This window comes from Engystomops pustulosus, chromosome 4 (genome assembly GCF_040894005.1).
Source record: "Engystomops pustulosus chromosome 4, aEngPut4.maternal, whole genome shotgun sequence".
NCBI classification, from domain to species: domain Eukaryota; kingdom Metazoa; phylum Chordata; class Amphibia; order Anura; family Leptodactylidae; genus Engystomops; species Engystomops pustulosus.
This window is the reverse complement of record NC_092414.1, coordinates 84753003-84774473: the sequence shown is the minus strand read 5'-3', so window position 1 is coordinate 84774473 and position 21471 is coordinate 84753003. Positions and strand designations below refer to the sequence as shown.

The following is a 21471-nucleotide window of genomic DNA, read 5'->3' as shown; positions in this document are numbered from 1 at the left end:
GTATCTGACCACAAGAAATCACAGCATCTCTCCTTGGACGTCTACTTCACCTCATCCTCAATAGAGGCATGCTGTGTTTTTATGTGAGAAGATGCATACATGGTGTAGAAATGACAAATTTTAGGGGGAAAGGATCTCAGATGACATCACCCTGGTCACATGACATTAAGTGCTGAATAATGAGGAGCAGCAGATCGGAGGGGCCTGTAGAGCAGGTCACGCCCCCTGATTCCAGCTAATTTAACATAAATTTGATATTTAGGGGGGAATATAAGGGAACCCTTTGTTTTTAGCTAAAAGAAGGATATCTGTTGGTTAATAAAGCTCAATGGGAACCTGTCACTAGCTGTATTTGTAAAAATGTGGTTATAGGTTCCCTTGGAGTATAAGATCACGAACCAACCAATTTTTCTTCTTTCTGGTCTGGCTCTTCTGTCACCATTTTCAGGTATAGTGCTGGCAGCACATGACTTCTGCAGCCTGTCCCTGGTCTTACCGTTGTTTGGCAGAGGCCAGTTTTGGGCTGCAATGGATGCGTTTTATTCAGCAATATAATGTTCCATTTACTATTCCTCCAAATTATTTATGAATAAATTGACAACTGGATCTTGTTGTCAAAGGGGCTGCTGTTGTCATTGTTCAGTGCTACCACTAGACATGCGTTTCTTGTAGTATGAGTGGAGATCAGTAGCAGGACAGTTGTATTTAGAAGTACATTGTGTCTCATAAATATTCATTATTAACGCAACAAATACATTAAAAAAGAAACATGCATCGGCAAAAATAAGTGATCAAAAGTGAGGATTAAGAGAAACTTAATTTCAGGCCTTAGGGTGCCAACTAGAATATTTTGGGCACAAGAATCCTATTGTACTGTTTTTAGTCTATATTGCTCTTCTGTTGAAGACATGAATCTAATAAACACATCTGCATTTGACATTATATATTGGGGTTAATATATCAGTTTGTTGCTTTGTATGTACCAGTTTGTATAGAAAATGATGCTTTTTATCATATGACCATGAAGAATAGCACCTTTTGCTGTGGGTTTTGCTATAGTTATACTGCAGCATTTTCTCCTCAACGAAGACCTCATTCGGGCAGTCCATAGAATATATATATTTTTTCCCTTTGCTCTAGATTTTTTTGCAGTTGGAATGTGTTGCCTAGAGAAGTACAGTGGCAATTGTGCAGACAAATGTGGTAGAAATGTGCATGAAACACATGTTGATCTTCACGCAGTAATATGAAAACCGTTTAAAGGGAACCTGTCACTAGCTTTTGCAACCAGTGACCCATAGCAGCCTTGTAACCTAATGGCAATCTATTTCTGACTCAAAAGTCAGTGCTACGGATTCCCAGAAAAGAGACTTTATAATCTTACCTCAGATACAGCGAGTTGGATGGGGTGTATACAACGTCGCTCTCATCCTCACTCCTACGCCTCCCTTCCAGCGACGTCATCTGTCTGGCCAGAGGATTTTCAGCACCTGCGCTCTGGTCGTTGTTTACTCGCATTCACTACTTAGCAACACTAAGGTACATAGCGTAGTTGTACGTGTGCAGTTAGCTGGCGGAGTTCGCAAAACAAATCCGCCATTCAACAAGCAAATGCAAGGTTATAAAGTCTTTTCTGGGGAACAGTAGCACTGTCTTTGGTCACTAGCTGCAGTAGTGAAAAAGATGGTGTCAGGTTCCCTTTAATCTTTTCAAAAACAGTTAGTAGAAGCAGAAATGTGCAGTTTTAATGCATTGAATTTTGAAAGGAAGGGTCTACTATATAGGTTGTACACATAATCTTTTTAGGTAGCATTGCACACAAGGCCGCTTTTAAAGATCACTTTTTATTCATTTTCTTATTCAACCAACCATTTAAGTACAGAAAATACAAGTAGTTTAGCGTTTAGTGTCTAACGCTGCAGTGCAAACTAATGTGTGTCCGTGGTAATCGAGAAAACATTATTATTTGGATATTGCTGTTACTCCACCCCCTGCTGCTTACAAACGTAGCAAGTGTATCTTATGGAGCAATACATGTCATGGATCTATATGATCAGAGTATTACATGGTTGGTTTGTTTGTTACCATGGAGACACAGGTCTGTAGATACAAAAAGAGCATTTTTTTTTTTTTGCCTTTTTATATGCATTGGAACAATCAATGTTCATGACTTGTGAAATAAAAGAAAAGTAAATGATTCTCTGCTTTGGTCATGATGGGGTTATATGTAGGTCTAGTAAACCAGACCTGTGTTTGGAAGTGTGTAGCCGCGTAATCTCCAGTGCCTTGGGTATGGAATATTCTAGTCTAGCCCTGGTGTTTGTGGCAGAAAAGAAGCCACTGATGTTTTGTGATTGTGGAGCCTGGTAATATGACTGGGAACATTCCGCTTGTACAGAGATAAATAGATTCTTAATCAAAGTCTTACTGAAGACATGGACTGTAAAGCACTTAGTGTCTGTGATGACCTTGTCTCTTCCTATAAACACCCGCAGTACAGACATTTTCTCTGTGGAAGGCTTGTTGTATTGAGTGTAACCTGTCTCCTCTCTTTCATAGTGAATTCTGGATCCAGTTATATGAAATGAAGAAGTTTACCATGGAACAGTATTCAAGACACCTTTGTGAAAGTCCCCTTTACGGTTTTCTTTGAAGATCCCTTTAACATGAATTTGGCGTAGATTCATCACCCGGGATTGTCTCATCTGTTTGGCAGAAGACCCTAGCACTGCACTGCTGGATTTCCTGAACCCATCGAGACATTTGATTAATCCAAGGGATTGTCTGTGGCAAAAATGGCAAACAATTCAGTTGCATATAGTGGAGTAAAAAACTCCATAAATGAAGCAAATCATGGTGGTGACTTTGGGATCACGCTGGAAGAGCTTAGGGCTCTTATGGAATTGCGATCAATGGATGCATTACAGAAAATACAAGATTGTTATGGAGACGTCTATGGTATTTGTAGTAGGTTGAAAACCTCACCGCATGAAGGTAATGATCGGTTTCTTGTCATTTGTACTCGCTATAAGTTGTTCACGATTCAGTACCTGATTTCTGGTATAATAGTGGTAAATGGGAACTGCCGCAGACGTGTTCTGGCTTACAGTTTTGATTCGGGCCCAGTTCACATCTCAGTTAGTTTCTCACCTATTTGTATCAGTTATTGTGAACCAGAGCCAGAAGTGGTGTAGCACACAGAATAGGTGAGTCTTTCCATTATCGCTTAAGGTGTGTTCAGCTGCTTCTAGTTTTGGCTCACAATAAATGAGGCACGTAAGTGAATAGAGATGAGAACTGGACCTTCCCTCTCGTCTAGTTTAGGCTACATTCACACTGCCCTATGGGGACGTATATGTACACTGCTTATATACGTCCCCCATAGGCGGCAATGGGCGCACAGCACCGTGTGGAAGTGTTATGGTGCCACACACATACGTGCCCCATGTTTCTCTATGGAGAGGGTGGGGATGAGTAGCACCGCTCCTCTCCCCGGCACCGACGTGTGTCCGTCGTGCGTCCGTCGTGCCGTGCACACATTAGTGTGAATGTAGCCTTATAGAGAGGCTTCCCTTACAGGGTACCATATTTCTTGATCGCGATAGTAAGGAGGGTTGTCTTTATAGGAGAACCATTTTTGACCTCTTATTGTGCCCTGTGGTTCACAGCAGTCTACCACGGATCTAAGTTTCTCACTTTATAATGATGTGTATAAGTAAAAAAACAAACACCCACTTTTACTTTTTTTTTTGTGTGTGATCTGGGTGTGTTAAGTCCCATTACTGCATTGATGAGGTTCCATGTTTATTCACACCTGCTTTAAGGAGAACGGAAACTAAAAACTGAGCATGTACTGACTAACCGAGCTCCAGTCACATGACCCTCTATCAGCGCCATGATCTGCAGCAGTGAAGGAACGTGAAGAGACTGCAGCTCTTGGCCCTGACAGAGGGAGGCGAGAGAACTGTTGTGCAAATTTTTATGCGGGAGTGTGGGGTTTTGTTTGTATTTGTTTGTTTTTTTTTTGTTAAAGGTATAAAACTGCATCCGAGACTAAAGCTCTTTTATAAAATGTAAATGAGTGATAAATAATGTGCACAAACCAGTGAAAGGCTTTGATGGTGCAGTAGTTTGTCTTGGATCACCCCTATGATTGTATCTGGCCATGCACCTGACTGGGTTAATGTACACGTGTATATACATATATAGCAGGCCTTACTTGTCCTCCCTGTTCTCACATTTTTCTCCCAGGCTACTGACTAATAGAAATTTCCAGCCTTTATTGTCCTAAGGACCATTTAGGTTTAACATTAATCGCTGTATGTGTACGGATTTCCTTTAAGACTAGCAGTATAGAAGTCTTGTACGTTATAGTCCTGTATTGTTTTCTATCTACAATCAAGGAAGCAATTTTTAACAATCTTTGTGCAGTCTTGAGCCTTTTGAAAGACGTAGCGTCTACATTCCTGGTCGCGTTTTACCAAGAGGAAGAACGTGCCGGCATGTCCCATTCACCGGAGCGCCGCATGGACAGGAAGAAATGCCATTGGAGCAGTTAGTTGCCATAGAAACTGACCAGTCATTGAAAAACTATCTTTAGATTCTGCGTTACTAAGACGGCTCCTGATTTTAGTGATGTGTTGAATTTCCTCTGCATACATTTACATATCTACTACATGTGGTTGAACATTATTCCCGGTGCCAGGCAACCTCTAAACCATGAGAGATGGAGTGCTATTCATTAACCACTTCTTCATCCTCACGCTGTACATGGAGTCTCCCTTATCTCGCTTTTCACTACATTTAAGTACAATTTATCGTTCCATGTTAGCTCAATTTAGTTTTCCATGTCGGCTATTATTTCAGCCTGAAGAGAGGCTGACTGTTCTGTACTAGAAATTCAGCAGGAGGAATACTTTCTCATGCGACTCAAACTACTAGCTCTCCATTTTTTTTTTTTTTAAAGGGTTATATAAGAATCCTCCTAGACTCTCTGTGCACCTCTGGTTTAGCACTTTGTAGGGGAGATGCCAGTGCTGTAGACCTCCCATTATACTGGCATGCTTCTCCCTACAGCTGGCCTTGTGTGATTGCCAGGTATTTATTGTGGCCACCTCAGCTGGACAGATGGCAACTTCAAAAATGCCCTAATATTCTTGTAGACAAAATAATCTCCTAAATTTGCCTATTCATTCGTTTGTAGAAATGAAAAGTTTAGAGGTCACATCAATGTCAGATTCATAACATGTTTGGGTTACATTCAGGAGTCATATTTTTTTTTTTTTTTTTTTTTGATGCGTTCAGCATATATGCCAGGAAAGATCCATGCACTGAACGTGTCCATGTACTGGCAGATGGAGGGCTCCTCTTTGCCTCTGTGCTGGATACTAAAACGTAGCAAGCTGCCACTTCCATCCTGCTGCGCTGTGATGCTTAGCGGAGCGCATTGTAGCCTATGTGAGATGCATGAACATATTGCATCCCTCCGCTAAGCATATGCATAGGCAGGTCCCCAGAGATGTCGCTGTCCATGTAAGAACACTGCAAAAATGCCTGAACATGTTTACTCCGCTCACTTTCAGCGACTGGATTACTTATCCCTCTGAATGTGCATACAGTGTGATATGTCCTACCCTCCCCCGTTCTAATGATTGATGGGGTTGTCAAGCTTTTTAAAAATTAGCTATATATTCACCTTGGAGGGGGCTGTAAAAACAAAAAAAAGTCGGGGCCATGCTCCTGTTTGTTCTCAGACGGGCTCTGCCGTCTACTGCTTGCTTGATACAGCATTGAATCTAATGCTGTATCGGTGGCGTGTCCGTGGATGGATGGGTGTGACTGCACCTGTAAACAACGTGGCACGGCACTAATGGGTGGCGGCACAGGGCAGTGGGAGAGATTGAGGTAAGCATGAGGTTTATTTATTTTTTCCTCCTCTATCTTGTGATACAAGAGCCGGATACATGTGCTCATCACATGTATTGACTCATTCACATCACTGTAGTCACTTGTTATGTAGTAATGTGGTTTGCTGCATGATTCTTGTAGCCTTGTGTGTAGTAGTGTGGTCATAAAACCACGCGCCATCATTTCACAAGCTTTTCAGCGTTTCAGAAGGTTGAGGGAATGATACTAGTATAAAAACCATTGCTCTGAGATCACCATAACAAAATAAAATCCCGGAAAAACTGTTTTGTCACATCCACATGGAGGAAAGTCATCTGGCCCATCTGTTGGCTATGCAAGATGTCCTCCCAGTGGTCCATCTATCTGCCTGCCATCTATCAGTCTTGCCTTGAAAAAAAAAAAAAAAGCAGCCTCATTCCCTTCACTTATATGGAGGAAAGCTGTAGTACTACTAATGGTAGGTAGATTAATCCATGTGGGCAAGATTTATTTACATTTTTTTAAATTTAAAAATGGATGCATGTTGGTCTAAAAGGTGCAGGTTGGTTCTTGATGGTTTTTGTTGGTTCTTGGTAGGACCAGATTCTCTGTCACTGGTAACATCTTGTGCAATATTTTTATCTCATACTAAACACACTATACATACTTCTATAAAGGCAGCTCAATGTTAATACAAAACTAAATACAATGATAGAAGGAAGAGTAATAGCAGTGCTGTCTAGATTCAATGTTTACATTTGTATTCATAGTATCATAGTTTATACGGTTGAAAAAAGACACTTGTCCATCAAGTTCAACTAATGAAGAAAAAGGATTGCATGAGGAAGGGATTTAGGGGAAACAATTCTATATAACATAACCATCAATGTTACTTGGGTGTAAAAAGTAATCTAGACCATTCTTGAAGCTCTCTGCTGTCCCTGCTGTGACCAGCGCCTGAGGCTGGCTATTCCACAGATTGACAGTTCTCATAGTAAAAAAGCCCTGTCGCCTCTGGTGATTAAACCTTGACAGTGCCCCCTCGTCATTTGATTTAAGCTGGAACAACTTACCACCATATTTTTTTTGTATGGACCATTCATATATTTATATAAATTAATCATGTTCCCTTGTAGTTGTCTATTTTCCAGGCTAAAAAATCTAGTTGTTTTAATCTTTCCTCATAACTGAGACCCTCCATACCCCTTATCATTTTTGTGTCTCTACGTTGAACCCTCTCCAGCTCCAGGGCCTCCTTTTTATGGACCGGAGCCCAGAACTGGACAGCATATTCCAGGTGAGGCCGAACCAGTGCCTTGTATAGTGGTAATATTACATCCCCATCCCGAGAGTCCATACCACTTTTGATACATGACAAGATCCTACTGGCTTTAGAGACAGCTGATTGACATTGCATGCTGTTATTAAATTTATCATCTACTAGTACCCCCAGGTACTTCTCAACAAGGGACTCTCCCAGATTTACTCCCCCCAAGGACATATTTGAGTAGAACAGTTTTTTTGTGTTCTGGTCTTATGGTGTACAGGCCTGTCATCCCCACAGACCAGCACATGTGCCATAACCCCTCTCTTCCAAACAGGAGGCTGGACACCTGTCCAAGCGGATCAATGAACTCATCAACTACTTCTAGCAGATAAACGTGATGTTACAAATATCAATGGTGAGGAAACCCTTTTAAGGGGTATGTTCATGAGGGAAGTAAGGCTTGTATTTATACAGCATGGTCGTCTATGACTTCTCAGCCCGCAGGCTGCTTATAGGAAATCTACCATCAAAATCAAGCATGATAAAATAGGTCCAGGCACTGTGACTGCAGTAATCTTCTTATAATTGTTATCCATGGCCTTTTTTTTTCTTCCTTCTAAAACAACTTTTATAATTTATGATAACCTGAACAGCTCTGGGGGCGTTACCAGATCCCCTCTGAACTGCAGCTTCACAGGTTGTTATTCTCGCCCCCTTGCTCATTCAGCACTCCCTCCCTCCTGCGGCGTAGGAAGGTTAATTAAACGGTGGAAAGGGCTTGTGCTCCGTGCACACTGTAACAGCCTGCGAATCTACAGCACAGAGGGGCTCTGTTAACGCTCCTAGGAGCCCTTCAGGCATATTAGTATAAAATAGATTTTTAGAAAAGAGGTCATGCATAAACCTTATGAGAGGGTTGCCACAGTCAGTGTCTGGATCTATTTGTGTTTTGGTTTATCATGCTTAGTTTTGATTTCCTTACCATTTATTAACATTTATTAAACCCCATTGAGTTGTAAACCCACAGGCCTCTTTAAAAGAAATCTTAATTCCTTCCAAAATCAACTTGGAGAATTGTTCTAATAAAGGGGGGGGGGGTGTTACTTTTAAAGGGGTATTTTCACGAAGATGAGTTTCTTAAATATACTCAGGAAAGCAATCTTATATTCTATCAGTCCGGATGTACACCATTTCATTTGCCCCTAGACATGACTTTGTAACTTCTGACTTTAGAGTCGGATGCGATGTACTCTCCTGCATGTGGAGAACTACAAGCTACAGACAGATAAACAACTTATCTGGGGAGGCACAGCTGATCTACTGTGTTGTGAAATAGCAGAGATGTAGGAGAGCTGACCATGTTTGTAATATCCATCTCATGGATCTCATCTCTTTCTATGTTGTCAGATACTAGTGAATGTTCAATCTTTATTGTGTAAACATCACTTAAGGGGTAGAGATTTGAAAACTTTCTTTCATGGGAAAACCCCTTTAATTTAATGAGGACCTGTCACCCTGAAATTACTGAAAGTATGCAGCTCCTAGTGCTACAGCATATGCCACAGTGTTAATGTTAGCATTATCGGAAAACTCCGATAACGCTAACACAGCTGTGCTGTACATTACAAACACCTGACCTCTCTCAAAGCGGTCCGGCGTATTCATGATGGTGCTGCCTCTTCTCTGGACCACCCACTTGCTCCATAGGCCGGCTCCAGCCCCCCTTGAATACGCCGGACTGCTTTGAGAGCGGTCCGGGGTTTTTAATGTACAGTGCAGCAGTGTTGGCGCTGTCGGAGGTTTCTGATAATGCTAACATTGTAACACTGCTGTCTGTTTTAGCACTAGGAGCTGGTTACTTTAGTAAGCAGCTCCTATTGCTGTATTTCAGGGTGACGGGTCCTCATTAAATCTGTGTTTTGTTGTTTTACGGCTGAGTGTGCTTGTGCTGTACCATATGTGCCTTGTATTTGTGCCCCCTATTATAGCGCTTGAAATGTGCTGCCAAGCTGAACTTCTCGCAAGCATACGGGTGCAGCGTAGCTTTGTATTGCGCCAAAGTCTGTAATACAGGGGAACTCTGGCATTTCACAGGCACCCAAATCTTCGTAGTGGTGAGCGTATTAATCAGATTCCACAATTCAGATTCTCAAAGTCTGCTTTAGTGCAATCCCCAGTATTACATGTTTTGCCTGTGAGAGCTCCCATATCCAGCGCCTGCTATCGTCTATACCGTAGAGTCTTGTATTTTGCTGGGCCTATTGGTGAAATGTGAGCAGAGCTGTTGTCTGATACTTGGAGAGTGCTGGTGATTGTAAGAAAAGTGGTGGCATCTTGTGGACTGGGACCTTTCAGAGGGTGTGTGCATTTTATGGGCCATTACTATTTGGGCTGTCATATTCAATGTTTTGGGCTCAGATCTCCGTAAACATGGGTGATTTCACATCTAAAGTGACCCCTGCTATTGCCCATACATGATGCATTAGATGCAAGTGTCTGCTCCAGAGGAAATCTCTACATGACGGTCTGTTTTTCTCCATACATTGTACCTAATATTGCTAAACCTTTCCTCTTGATATTGCAACATACCTAGTTACCATAGCAACTGGCACGACAAATGTTGTTCCTGACTGTACTTGCAGTCTTGCAGCACATATGATGATGGGAATATGGACAGTGATATCCTGTGTTTGCTTTATGACTAAACTCTTACATTTTCAGCTCCGTCTCATGAGTTATGGTGTAAAATTATCCAATATATACACAATACTGCACTTCTTAAAAGGGGGTAATCCCACTTCAGCCTTTTCTGACATTTCCATGGGATATGTTTGGCACTGTGATGACAGGCTTGTCATAATCACATTTTCCTAACATAAACTTGGATGGGAAACCTCTAACATGGCTCCCGTGATACTGAGGAGCTGACACCTTTTTGGCAGTCAATGTGATGGTCACAATTTCCTCTGTACACACCTTTTATGTAGCAAAACATGAGTCAGGATTTCACATTTATAGCTTGCAAGGCATGTGTACAAGTGGTGGATACACTGTGGATACACAGCGTTACAAATCTAAAGTATACTTTAGCAAGTTCCATTTACACTCTATGGAAATTCTGCATGTAGAATATACACAATAACCTCTACTTGGATGCCCAGAGCAGAATTTGTCTGTATTGGGATAGTAGCAGAATGATAAACTATCTGCAGGTTTCAACAAACTACAGCGCTGCATATTTTTACACTGCATTAAGTGGGATATGCTGACTTCTATTATACTGCGGCTAGCTGTTCTATGCTTTCATTATTGGGTCTGGAGAATGTCCTACTATTCCACAACCTTATGGTGTCATATTTGTGCACATGTGATCTTAATGTTACTAATTGAAAGTTTTTCTTTTTTTTTCTTTTCCTGTTCTCACTTGCCAAATCTCTTCTGCTATGGCCTACTACTGCAGTCTGGAGTTTTGTCATGCGCTGTAGCGTCTCCTGCTTAGATGCTGGTTGTGTCTGCCGTGGTTTGCAGCCAGGACTTGTAGCACACTAGTCGTATTGCGCCCTGACACCAGATCTACAGGTCTTAGACGTGTCATTTGTTGTGTGCATGATAGCTGCTGTTTTCAAGTGCTTCTACTTTGCTGCTCATGAGAATGCACCGCTGTTTATTAGATTACAGTGGTATCTCTTCACACAGGGCTTGACTTATCAATGTACCAGTTCTTACAGGACTAGTACAGGCTGTGCCACAGGATGGAACAATACTACTAGTGCTCCAGTGGTGCTTAGCCACAACCTTGTAATTAAACATTTGTCAATGTGACGAAAATCTGTTAATATTTTTAATATGCTCGCTAGGCATTTTTTCAGAGTCTCTGATGCATTCTGTGCCAAAGCATTGAATAAGTGAAAGTCATGTTGCTTAAAATTCCGACAGCGTTTCTAAATGACAGGGGGCCAGAAAAATTGAACACTATCTAGAAAAAGGGAAGCAAGTCCACTATGTGGCATCACTCTCATGCTTGGCGTGATTTATATCCGTTTCCCTGTATTCAAGGTAGGAGAGCTGTCAGTCAAGCAGAGCAGGGTCGTGAGTACAGCCTCACAGTTGACACCATATCAATGTCTCTCAGTTGTTCCTAAATTCTTATTTTCAGTTTGATAAGTAAGACGCAGCTTGTCCATAATGAGCCCTGTCAGGATTTTATGCTTCCTTTAGATGGGGGTAACATGGGCCTGATGAATGGGCCGTCTTAAAGGGAGCCAGTGGTGGACCCTACTGCCTGGTCTGCTGGCGCCACATGAGTAGTATTGTAGCAATAGATTCAATATTAGTTTGTACCATCACTGGCCTTGTAGTTGTGTCTGTATACATGGAAAAAGAGAGAAGACCTCTATCTTTATAAATGGCAAGTTCTACTGCTCATGAATCTGCTTACTATTATGGTGGAAAAATTATTGGGGCTTTGCCTTGGATCACATAGATTTTGGATATATGGATATTTTATTTTTTTCTTTGGTAATGGAGCACTACGGTGAACAAGGTATTAAACATTACCTATTATGTGCTAACCAGCCCTGCCACAGACTTCACTGAAATTGTGATTTCCTTACTTCTCTAATAAAAATGCCATGATCTCAGGTCTCTGGCCATTGTAAAAGCTTGAAATGGAATGATTTTAGCCATGGCCTTTGTCTTGCAAATCTGGGCAATATTTTTAGACGTTTGATTTGCTTCAATGGGTCTAGGGAAATGATGAACTGCTCAGGCAATGCTGAGAGAAAATGCATCAAATGCAAAAAATGTACATGGGCATTGTCGCAGATGCATAATGGTGTGTTTTGCAGACTGTTATGCACTACAATGAAACGTGTGCAAAAATGAGAAACTGGTGCAAAAAAAGAATGTGAAAGCACCGTATACATCAATGGGTCTGTAAACTATCTGCAAAAAAAAAAAAAGCATAACATACGGTTGTAAAAAAAAAAAAAAAAAAGACTCCTGAATGGGCCCTAAGGTTTAGAAAAAAAAGATTTGTGAAAAAATACCTTTTCAAGTTTTAGCACTTTCCACTTATTTATCCAATGCAATTTTCCTTCCAAAAGGTGACCTTTTACATCAAAACCCTCACATGGGTTTTAATTGTGAATGTCATTATGGAAAAAATCTGTTCCGATAGGGAAAGAGCAGAAAAAACATGGATGAAAAATAAACCAAACTGATCATCGGTGAAACCAGCCAAGTTGTTTTTTTTATTAGGACTTTATAATATACATGAAAAAGGCCTCTCTTGCAGAATGTATATGTATTTGAGACTCTCACTTCTGTGTAATGTCCATTATAATATATCTTGGTTGCCCTTGTTGAAGTAGTGTGTGGTATCCTATGTTTGTTCTAATTTTTTTTTTTTCCCCCTAACACAGGTTTGAGCGGAAATTTGTCAGACCTTGAAAGGAGGCAAGAAGTATTTGGAAAGAATCTTATACCTCCCAAAAAGCCAAAAACATTTCTTCAGTTAGTATGGGAAGCCCTACAGGATGTAACGTTAATTATATTAGAAATAGCAGCCATAATATCTCTAGGCCTTTCTTTTTACCGACCCCCTGGTGGTGATAATGAATGTAAGTATTAATGAGTGCTGCTTCGGTTCTCTATACTAAATCTACTGTCAATGAGCCTTGAAAGAGTGTGCTGCTGGATTTCAGTCTACTCTTGTATCTTGCAAGAATGTGGATCAGAAATAGGTGACATTGGGTAATACATGAATTAAAATAGTGTAACTATACAGATCTAATATTAAAGGAAATGTATTATCGGAGTCAAGCACTTACTCATAGATCCAGATCCCTGTCTCTGGTATTATAATATTTTTCTCCATTGCCTCCTTCCTTCTAAAATCACTGTTTTGCCAGTGAGCCAGAAGGGCTTTGGGGTTGTTACCGGAACCCTTCTGTGATTTGGCTTCACAGGCTGTTACATTGTACAAGGAGCACTTCCCTCTGCCTGCTGTTATCTCACACAGTGGGAGAGGGAGACTTGTTCCTGCACAGTGCAACAGCCTGTAAAGCTACAGCATGGGGGACTCTGGTAAACTCCCCCGATAAATAACAAATATAAGATTACCAGAGTCAAGTGCCCCTGGTTTATCATGCTTGATTTTGATGGTAGGTTTCCTTTAATAGTATTTGACGCTCTTGCTGTGATCCTCTCTACTATTAAATATCTTTTGACCACGGCGTTTCTCATTCTCTTCTACTATTTAAAAACAAAATAAAAAAATTTCACATCGCAGTGTTTGACAAAGATATTTTCTTCCTCCGTTGGGATTTCTGAATCCAATTTTGGCATGTACTACTCTAATTTCATTTGGAATGTAGAGAATTATGGCTGTTCATTGCCTTCCATGGGAAAAGGATTTTGCTGTGGTTTCTCTTTTGGAGTATTCTTCCATGTGAACTAGCCCTAACATATAAAATGAATGATAAATGCGCATGTTCTAGAATAATAGCATCACAGCGCAGTGTTTCATACAATTCAACCTTTACTGTTATTCTATGCTATTATGATCTGTTGTATAATTTAATGAATACTCCATTCACTTTACTATTAACCCCTTCCCGACATTTGACGTACTATTACTGCATGGTGGGAGGTGCGTTCCCGCAAAATGCAGTAATAGTACGTCATGCTTCTGGCGCCGGCTCCAGAACGGAGCCCGCACCAGAAGCTGCGGGTGTCGGCTATATATTATAGCCTACATCCGCCTTTAACACCCGCGATCGGAGATTTCTCTGATCGCGGGTGTTAACCCCTGACACGCCGCGGTCGCGCTGACCGCGGCGTGCTAGGGGCATTTGAGAAGATTCGGGCATCTACCACATTTTCATTCTGTCAATCTGCTTATTGGGCTGCCTTGGTTATACTTCTGATGGGGACGAGGTGGATTGATAATGTCTCTTCCCAAGTTGATCGACTATGCAGTTACCTGCTCTGTTGGAGGGTGAAGGAAGTGTGTTACTGAGATGGCTGAAGATTTTGAGCACACGGGGCCAATACTGTGTTTAATCTGTGTTAACCCCTCTTTCTGTTCCAGTATGTGGAGCAGCCACTGGTGCTATAGAAGAGGAAGAAGGTGAAGCGGGTTGGATAGAAGGAGCTGCCATCCTTCTGTCAGTCGTATGTGTAGTATTAGTAACGGCTTTCAATGACTGGAGTAAAGAAAAGCAGTTCAGGGGACTGCAAAACCGGATTGAACAAGAGCAGAGATTTACAGTTGTACGTGGCAGTCAGGTTATCCAAATTCCAGTGGCTGATATAGTTGTTGGAGACATTGCACAGATAAAATATGGTAAGTAACGTTGTTTCATTGACTCCTGATGTGACCCGATATGTGTCTGGTGCTTCTTACGTGTTCTCTATTGTAGGGGATCTTTTGCCGGCTGATGGGGTTCTTATTCAGGGGAACGATCTTAAAATTGATGAGAGTTCATTAACTGGAGAATCTGATCATGTACGGAAAACACTGGAGAAGGACCCTCTGCTGCTCTCTGGTAAAGTATTTTTTTTGATAAAAGTTTGGGTTTCCTCTTCTATGTATCACAGTAACTGGAATATCGCCCTTATTGTTCTGTTATTTCTGAAGTAATGAAAAAGACGCTCTCAATGAACAAATTTTTCTGCTCTTTATATCGTGGGGAAAGTAACCTATTCAGTTGAAAATGGCACTTTTGATCATTTTATGAAATTTTTCAAATTTTGCAAATTGCGAAAAAGGCCGTACGGTCCTTAAAATGTTAGCATAAAAAAAGTCATCTCATCTTGTAAAAAATTACACCACACACAGCTCCGTACACTTTTGTTTTGGAGCTTTTAATTTTTGGTAAATGTATGAAAACATTATAAAACCTGTATAAATTTGGAACCCCCGTGATCGTCCCGCCCCCTCCACATTTCCTGGTGTACTGGCCTGTCTCCTGCTAGCGCCTCCAGCCTCTGGACACAATACTGACAAAAAAAGCAAACCATCTTGCCATAGCTTGCGCTACCTGAGCCACTTGTGTGGTCTCATGCTACCACTAGTGTAAAAGCACCACCAACATTCAAAATTGACCAAAACATCAATTAGAAAGCAGTGGTACTGAGAAGCGGTCTGAGCTTCCTAAGTGGACAGGTTGATTTCACAGAAGTACTTGGAATGGTGTTGTGTTTGTGTTCCCTTCATTTCTTTGAGCAGTGTTTTGTTTCGAGATTTGAAATGTAACTTATTTTTTTAATTTTTTTTTAGGCACTCATGTTATGGAAGGATCAGGGAAAATGGTAGTCACTGCGATTGGCGTAAATTCTCAAACTGGAATTATATTCACCTTACTTGGAGCTGGAGAAAATGAAGAGGAGAAAGAAAAGAAGGAGAAGAAAAGTATGTTACCTCTAATAAAATACGGCAAAATTAAAAATGTATGCCATAGCTTCTGTTGCTGACCTCCTTATTTTGACCGAATGGAGGAGATGGAGGCCTTTTGAGCTTTGAAATTTTGTCTGAAGCTGCTTGTGGATTTCACATTTAAAGGGTTTGTCAGTTCCTCATGATATACTAGATCTTTGCTGGCTGTCCTTCTGTAGAAAGCGTTTGTTAACGGGGTTGTGCACATTCAACAAATAACTTTTCCATATACAAACCATATCAATTTTGTATCATCACACAGCTCCTATTACTCAAGATAATAATTGCTTGTGCACTTGTGTGTCCATCACATCACCATGGACAGATTCCTACATAGAAGCTTTCTGTAGCAGGACAGTAAGCAGAGATCTAGAAAACAGTGAGCTATTGATACAGAAAGTATATTGGAAAATTGTATAACTTCACAAACCATATCAAATATTTGCTGAAAATAGACTGCTCCAACCTCTTTTATTGTATAGAAATCTGTTTCTGGTCATATGATGGACAGGCAGATACACAAACCAATCGAATCAGAGTAATCTGATGTGCAATACGAACTGCACCTGCGTGTCCATCACAAGACCAATGGACAGATTTCTATCTACTGGAAGTAAACATAGAAGCTTCTATTGAAGGACAGAGCAGAGATCTAGAAAACTGAGGATTTGACACAGTATATTGGAAAATTGTAAAACTTTTCTTTCAGCAAATCATTGATATGGTTTGTGTAAAGTGGACAGCCCCTCTAATTCTTTGCAGAATCTGCAGCACTTGACACAAATGTTTTCCCTGTGGAATGTGATAAACAGCTGATTCTTCATAGTTGTGCATCATTTCTTCATGATGACATCCAAGAAATTGGTGGTTAGCAGATACCTGGCTACTAGCACTGTGGTAGAGGCTTCCCTGGATTGGGAGCAATTTTCCTGTGAAAGGTCTAATGTCAACAGCTTATAAGGAGTTTTGACATTCAGTTGTAAGGAATAGTGTGTCCTTTTGGTGCTACATTGTTGCCATAGTGACAAGTGACTTAAAATTGAGTGCATCAGATGGCGATGCCTTCTCGCCAGAAGATTCTTGAATTTGTGCTCCAAAAGTTGTGTGTCATGAGAATGTCTTTCAGTGACCATATTTACTGTACCAGGAAGCAGTTATGTGTCCAGAATAACAATATAAATTGTAACTCATTTACTGACAAACAAATGAGTGGTCCTTGTCAGCCTTGCAAATCCAGAGAGATTTACTCTGGTGTCCTGTCTTTGCTTTTGAGCACAGGACATTCTGTGGCTTTAAGTGGAATCCCCAGCAGGGTTTTCCCTGGTGTCGGGGAACGCATACCGCTCCAAGGGATATGTCTCAGCTCTAATAGGCATAGTAGCTGCATCTAATAATAGCTGGCATGTCAGATGCTGTTACTTGTACATTCAGTGTGACTAGCAGAAGACTGGCTTTATGATTAAATCAGAGGAAACTGGAAGAAGGGTTACATGGTTGCTATCGCACCACCCTCACGAGCTCCTGTTCTTTAACCAGTACCTGTAATTAATAATGTACATATTAATCTTGCTAATAATTGGTAGAAGCACAATATTTGCAGAACAGTAGCAAGGCTTCCTTTCATCTTGTGCAAAGTTTGTTGCCCGCTGCAGTTAAGCATATTTTAATTAGGAATACTAGGGTTTGATAAAACGGAGGGGGATCTTGACCAAAGTCAGATTGCTTGTTAGGTATAGGATGGCGTCATATCTGCATTATAGCATGTGTTATTTATTGGCTTACATATCACAACAATGTAAACACAGCTGTGTGTCCTGCCTTTTTTTTTTCTCTCTCCAATTTGTAAACCATAATGTGAAATTTTTTAATGTTTGACTTTATATTGCAGGCAAAAAACAAGATGGCACCATTGAAAATCGTAACAAAGGTAATTTTCTTTGGTCATTTCTCTCTCGGTAAAGGGAGCTTCCGTGTCCGCAGAATCCTCTGATATCTTCCTCAATTAAATTATACATGACATTTCTAATGTTGCATCTGAATTTTTTATTTTAAATAGCAAAGGCACAAGATGGAGCAGCTATGGAAATGCAGCCCCTTAAGAGTGAGGACGGTGGTGACGGAGAAGACAAGAAGAAATCAAATTTGCCAAAGAAAGAAAAATCTGTTCTGCAAGGGAAACTTACTAAATTGGCTGTTCAGATTGGCAAAGCAGGTATATCATGGCTTATGTTTTTATTTGTATGACCACCAAAAGCAGATCTAGCCATATGTAACGTGCCTATACACAAAATATTGTGCACACAAGCACTCTAGATTTGTCTGAGCATACATCTGTTCTTACTAAGAAAAGTTACCTTTAAGAACTCTCATGTTATCTGAAAGGTTTGAGCATTTTAGAATTAAACTATTATGCAGTTAGTTGGTTGATTCTTACTTGAATGGTTTATGGCTATCTTCAACTTGATCTATCAATGACCTCAAGATAAAGTCCCTTGTTGGTGACCATCTGAACTGGAAAGAAATTTAAATGCTGGCATTTTGTTTGATGTAACATATGTTCATGAACAGGACAGGTGTATAAAATGAATTTTGGAACCACTGGGGGTGGCTGCAAGTGCCACTGACCATTGAATATAGATGGAGCTCTGATATGTCAGCTTAAAGGAAATCTTGCTTTAAAAATCCATCATGATAAATCAACAACACTCTTAGAACCAGGCAGTGTGACACTGGTAATCTTAGATTTGTGATTGATGGCCTCCCTTCCATCTAAAGTCAACTTTTAAAATTTGGCTACTAAACCTGCAGGGCTCCTGTTGGTGTTACGAGCTCCTCCATGCTGCAGAGTCACAGTGCAAGGAGCACTTCCCTCTCCCACTTTGTGCTGAAGCTTACACTGTAGTAGGGAGGGGGAGATTACATTAGGCATCAGGGGGAGGGGGGGGGGGGGGGGACAGTGTAATTGTGAAGCTACAGCACGGAAGCGCTCTAGTAACACGCCCAGGAACTCTTCAGGCACATTGGCATACATTTAAAGTTGTTTTCGAAGGAATGAATGAATGACAAATAAAAAGTTCCCTAGAGTCGCGGTGCCAGGATCTATGAGAAAGTATCCCTTGTTTATCATGCTTGATTTGGATAGATTTCCTTTAACAATTTTTTAAAAGGGTATCTTTCAAGTCAATATATTTCTATCTCTATCTATCACTCCTGGCAGCACTTTAACGGTTAATATTTCCGGTTCTTTGGCACTTAGAAACACAAGTCCATTTCATATGAAAGAAAATCTCTTTCAGGTGAAAAAAGTGAAATTCTGGGTGCTGATCTGAAGTGTGCCGCCTCCCTCCAGATTAACCAGCAGGCTGCAGGGAGAATTTGGAGATGGTTGCTGCCTGTGCCTCACAGATAATGAAAATATTCTCTTTATATGTAACTAAGTTTTGAAAAAGGATAATATTAACTAATGTTCATGTTATTAACCCCTTTTGCTACCCAGAACAATCTGTTAACAAACTTGCTTTTTATGTAAATTTAGTGAAACAAACATTTAGATCCTCTTTGCCTAAATAGGCTACATATTAACACCATGACCCAAAACTTATAGAAAGTTATATGTAACACAAACACACACACACTAATTCCTGAATAAAGTTTTTATTTCACCCCATCCTTCATTCTTTATACCTATGTTATGGCATTCTTACTCAACCGCGTAAGGTTCTATTATTGTGTGGCTAATATAATGGCACACATCTAAAAGTGACTTTAGTCATCTCATCTGCTTGGTTTCTGGTTTTATAGGTTTGTTTGTTCTATTTTGGTTACGGTTTTGTAAGGGAGAGGTCAGTGGTATATCTGTGTGAAGCTCGGTGCAGTTTTCTGCAAAAATTTTTGCCATTCCCTTTGCTGCATATTTTGGTGAATATACATATGTAGGGTATATATTAACTCCTCACATCTTCATGTTTTTAGGAAAATACATTTTCTTCACATAAGTAGCCTGGATTTGTACATAGTTTAGTGGAAATTTTTAATTTTCATGTAACTTTTGCATTTTATCATTTGCTATAAAGTTGCATGAAGGTTGTAGTGTGTGGAATTAAAATGTTACTTTTGTATACATGGTAGAGGGTGAATTTTTGAAAAATATGAGTTTGACAAATTGAGAGCTTTTTACTTGGTGCCAAAATATGGCATGGTTTTTGTTTTGGCATTCTTGGGTGTGTAAATTCTTGTTAATGTTCTGTATTGTGGAATATATATAAATCTTTTTCAAAGTTGCATGATGGTGGTAGTACAGGCTGTCAATTGTTAATGATTTTTGTTTTTTACCAGGTTGTCTGCTTTCATAAAATATATATGGTACATTTTAGGGTTGCCATTACTTTTTTTTTTTTTTTTTTTTGTTACCTGTTTGATTGCTCTATTTTGCAGGTTGTTACTGTACTTAAAATTTCTAGCTGAAAAGCAGACTTTTGGTAATTTTCGTTTTAGCGATATTATGATATTATTAATGTGTACATATGACTGGGGTATCTGAAATCTTAACATGTTCATCTATTACATTTTAGGAGATGTGAAGCTAAATATTTTCCGTTTAGGGCAAATTTTTTGTGATCAAAGTCAATTTTAATACATTTTTTTAATATAAATGTTACGCTTTTGAATCCTTGATGCTTTAGATGCAATTTTGAAAATGCAGCAAGTGTCTGCTTTCAGAAAATATATGGTTTGTTCGGGTTTAGTTCAATTGTTTTATGCTGTATTTTCCGTTTTTTATTTGTACTTTCAAAATTGTAAAAGTTGGATTCCAAAGCAGAATTAACCCAACCGTCCCACCGAATTGAATTTAGCTGCTTGACTTAAACATTTGCAGCTACCCTCCTATTGGCTTGAAGAGAAGCTGAGCTGTCACATCAGATCCGCTCTAATTCATGACCTCTCCTATAGAAGACTGTCTAACCTGGAAAACCCTTTAATTCACTTTTATGATACTGCAGAATAATGGGGAAAAACTTTTGAAAGAGATTTCTCTTTTGCTGAGGAATTTAAAAGTTTATTGGTATGACCTTGTTCATACAGACAAGTTTTTTTTTTTTTCCTTTTGGCAAATGTGCAGTTGACTGTTCTTGTTACCCATCTGTGTCTCTTCTCTCTAGGCTTGGTGATGTCTGCAATAACGGTCATAATCCTTGTTCTATACTTTGTGATTGATAATTTCTGGGTTCAGAAACGCCCCTGGTTGGCTGAGTGCACACCAATTTACGTCCAGTATTTTGTCAAGTTTTTCATCATTGGAGTAACCGTTTTGGTTGTAGCTGTACCTGAAGGTCTTCCACTTGCAGTAACCATTTCTCTGGCTTATTCTGTTAAGGTAAGTTTTTCTTCATCTGATGATAATGTGTACGGCAGGTATTCTAGGATGTGACCTGCATTTGACTGGTTGTCAGTGACTGCAGGTCTCCAGTGTTCAGCAGGCTTTGTGACAAGCTGCTAATGTAGTGATCACAAGACAATATCCTTGTGCTCCAGTGAGCTGAAAACCTACATGTTTTTGTTTTCTAATCCTTTTGCAGAAAATGATGAAAGATAATAACTTGGTTAGGCATCTGGATGCTTGTGAAACCATGGGAAACGCTACAGCAATCTGTTCAGATAAAACTGGAACGTTAACTATGAACAGAATGACTGTTGTCCAGGCCTTCCTGAACGACAAACATTACCGAAAGATTCCCGATGCAGAGTCCCTCCCGGAGAATGTACTGCAGCTCCTTATTACTGGCATTTCTGTCAACTGTGCTTACACTTCAAAAATCCTGGTAACTATTCAAACACTACTTGTAGGAATCTATACCTTCACCATGCTGCTGTTTTCTAT

The 21471-nt window shown here is 40.1% G+C and overlaps 1 protein-coding gene across 9 annotated transcripts in view; it reads left to right on the top strand.

The window, feature by feature from the left end:
• The window catches only part of ATP2B1 (ATPase plasma membrane Ca2+ transporting 1), a 57586-nt gene that overhangs the window by 20279 nt on the left and 15836 nt on the right, over positions 1–21471 (top strand). For 8 of the 9 annotated variants that reach the window (XM_072146541.1, XM_072146540.1, XM_072146545.1 and 5 more), the window contains exons 2-10: positions 2560–2994; positions 12577–12774; positions 14247–14501; positions 14578–14703; positions 15438–15569; positions 17482–17520; positions 17650–17805; positions 20753–20967; positions 21170–21412. In XM_072146541.1, coding sequence (XP_072002642.1) covers positions 2796–2994; positions 12577–12774; positions 14247–14501; positions 14578–14703; positions 15438–15569; positions 17482–17520; positions 17650–17805; positions 20753–20967; positions 21170–21412 — 1563 coding nt within the window. In that variant the 5' untranslated portion in view covers positions 2560–2795. Of the gene's footprint in view, positions 1–2559; positions 2995–12576; positions 12775–14246; positions 14502–14577; positions 14704–15437; positions 15570–17481; positions 17521–17649; positions 17806–20752; positions 20968–21169; positions 21413–21471 lie in introns of those variants that run through there. The other variant, XM_072146549.1, reaches the window with a different exon arrangement.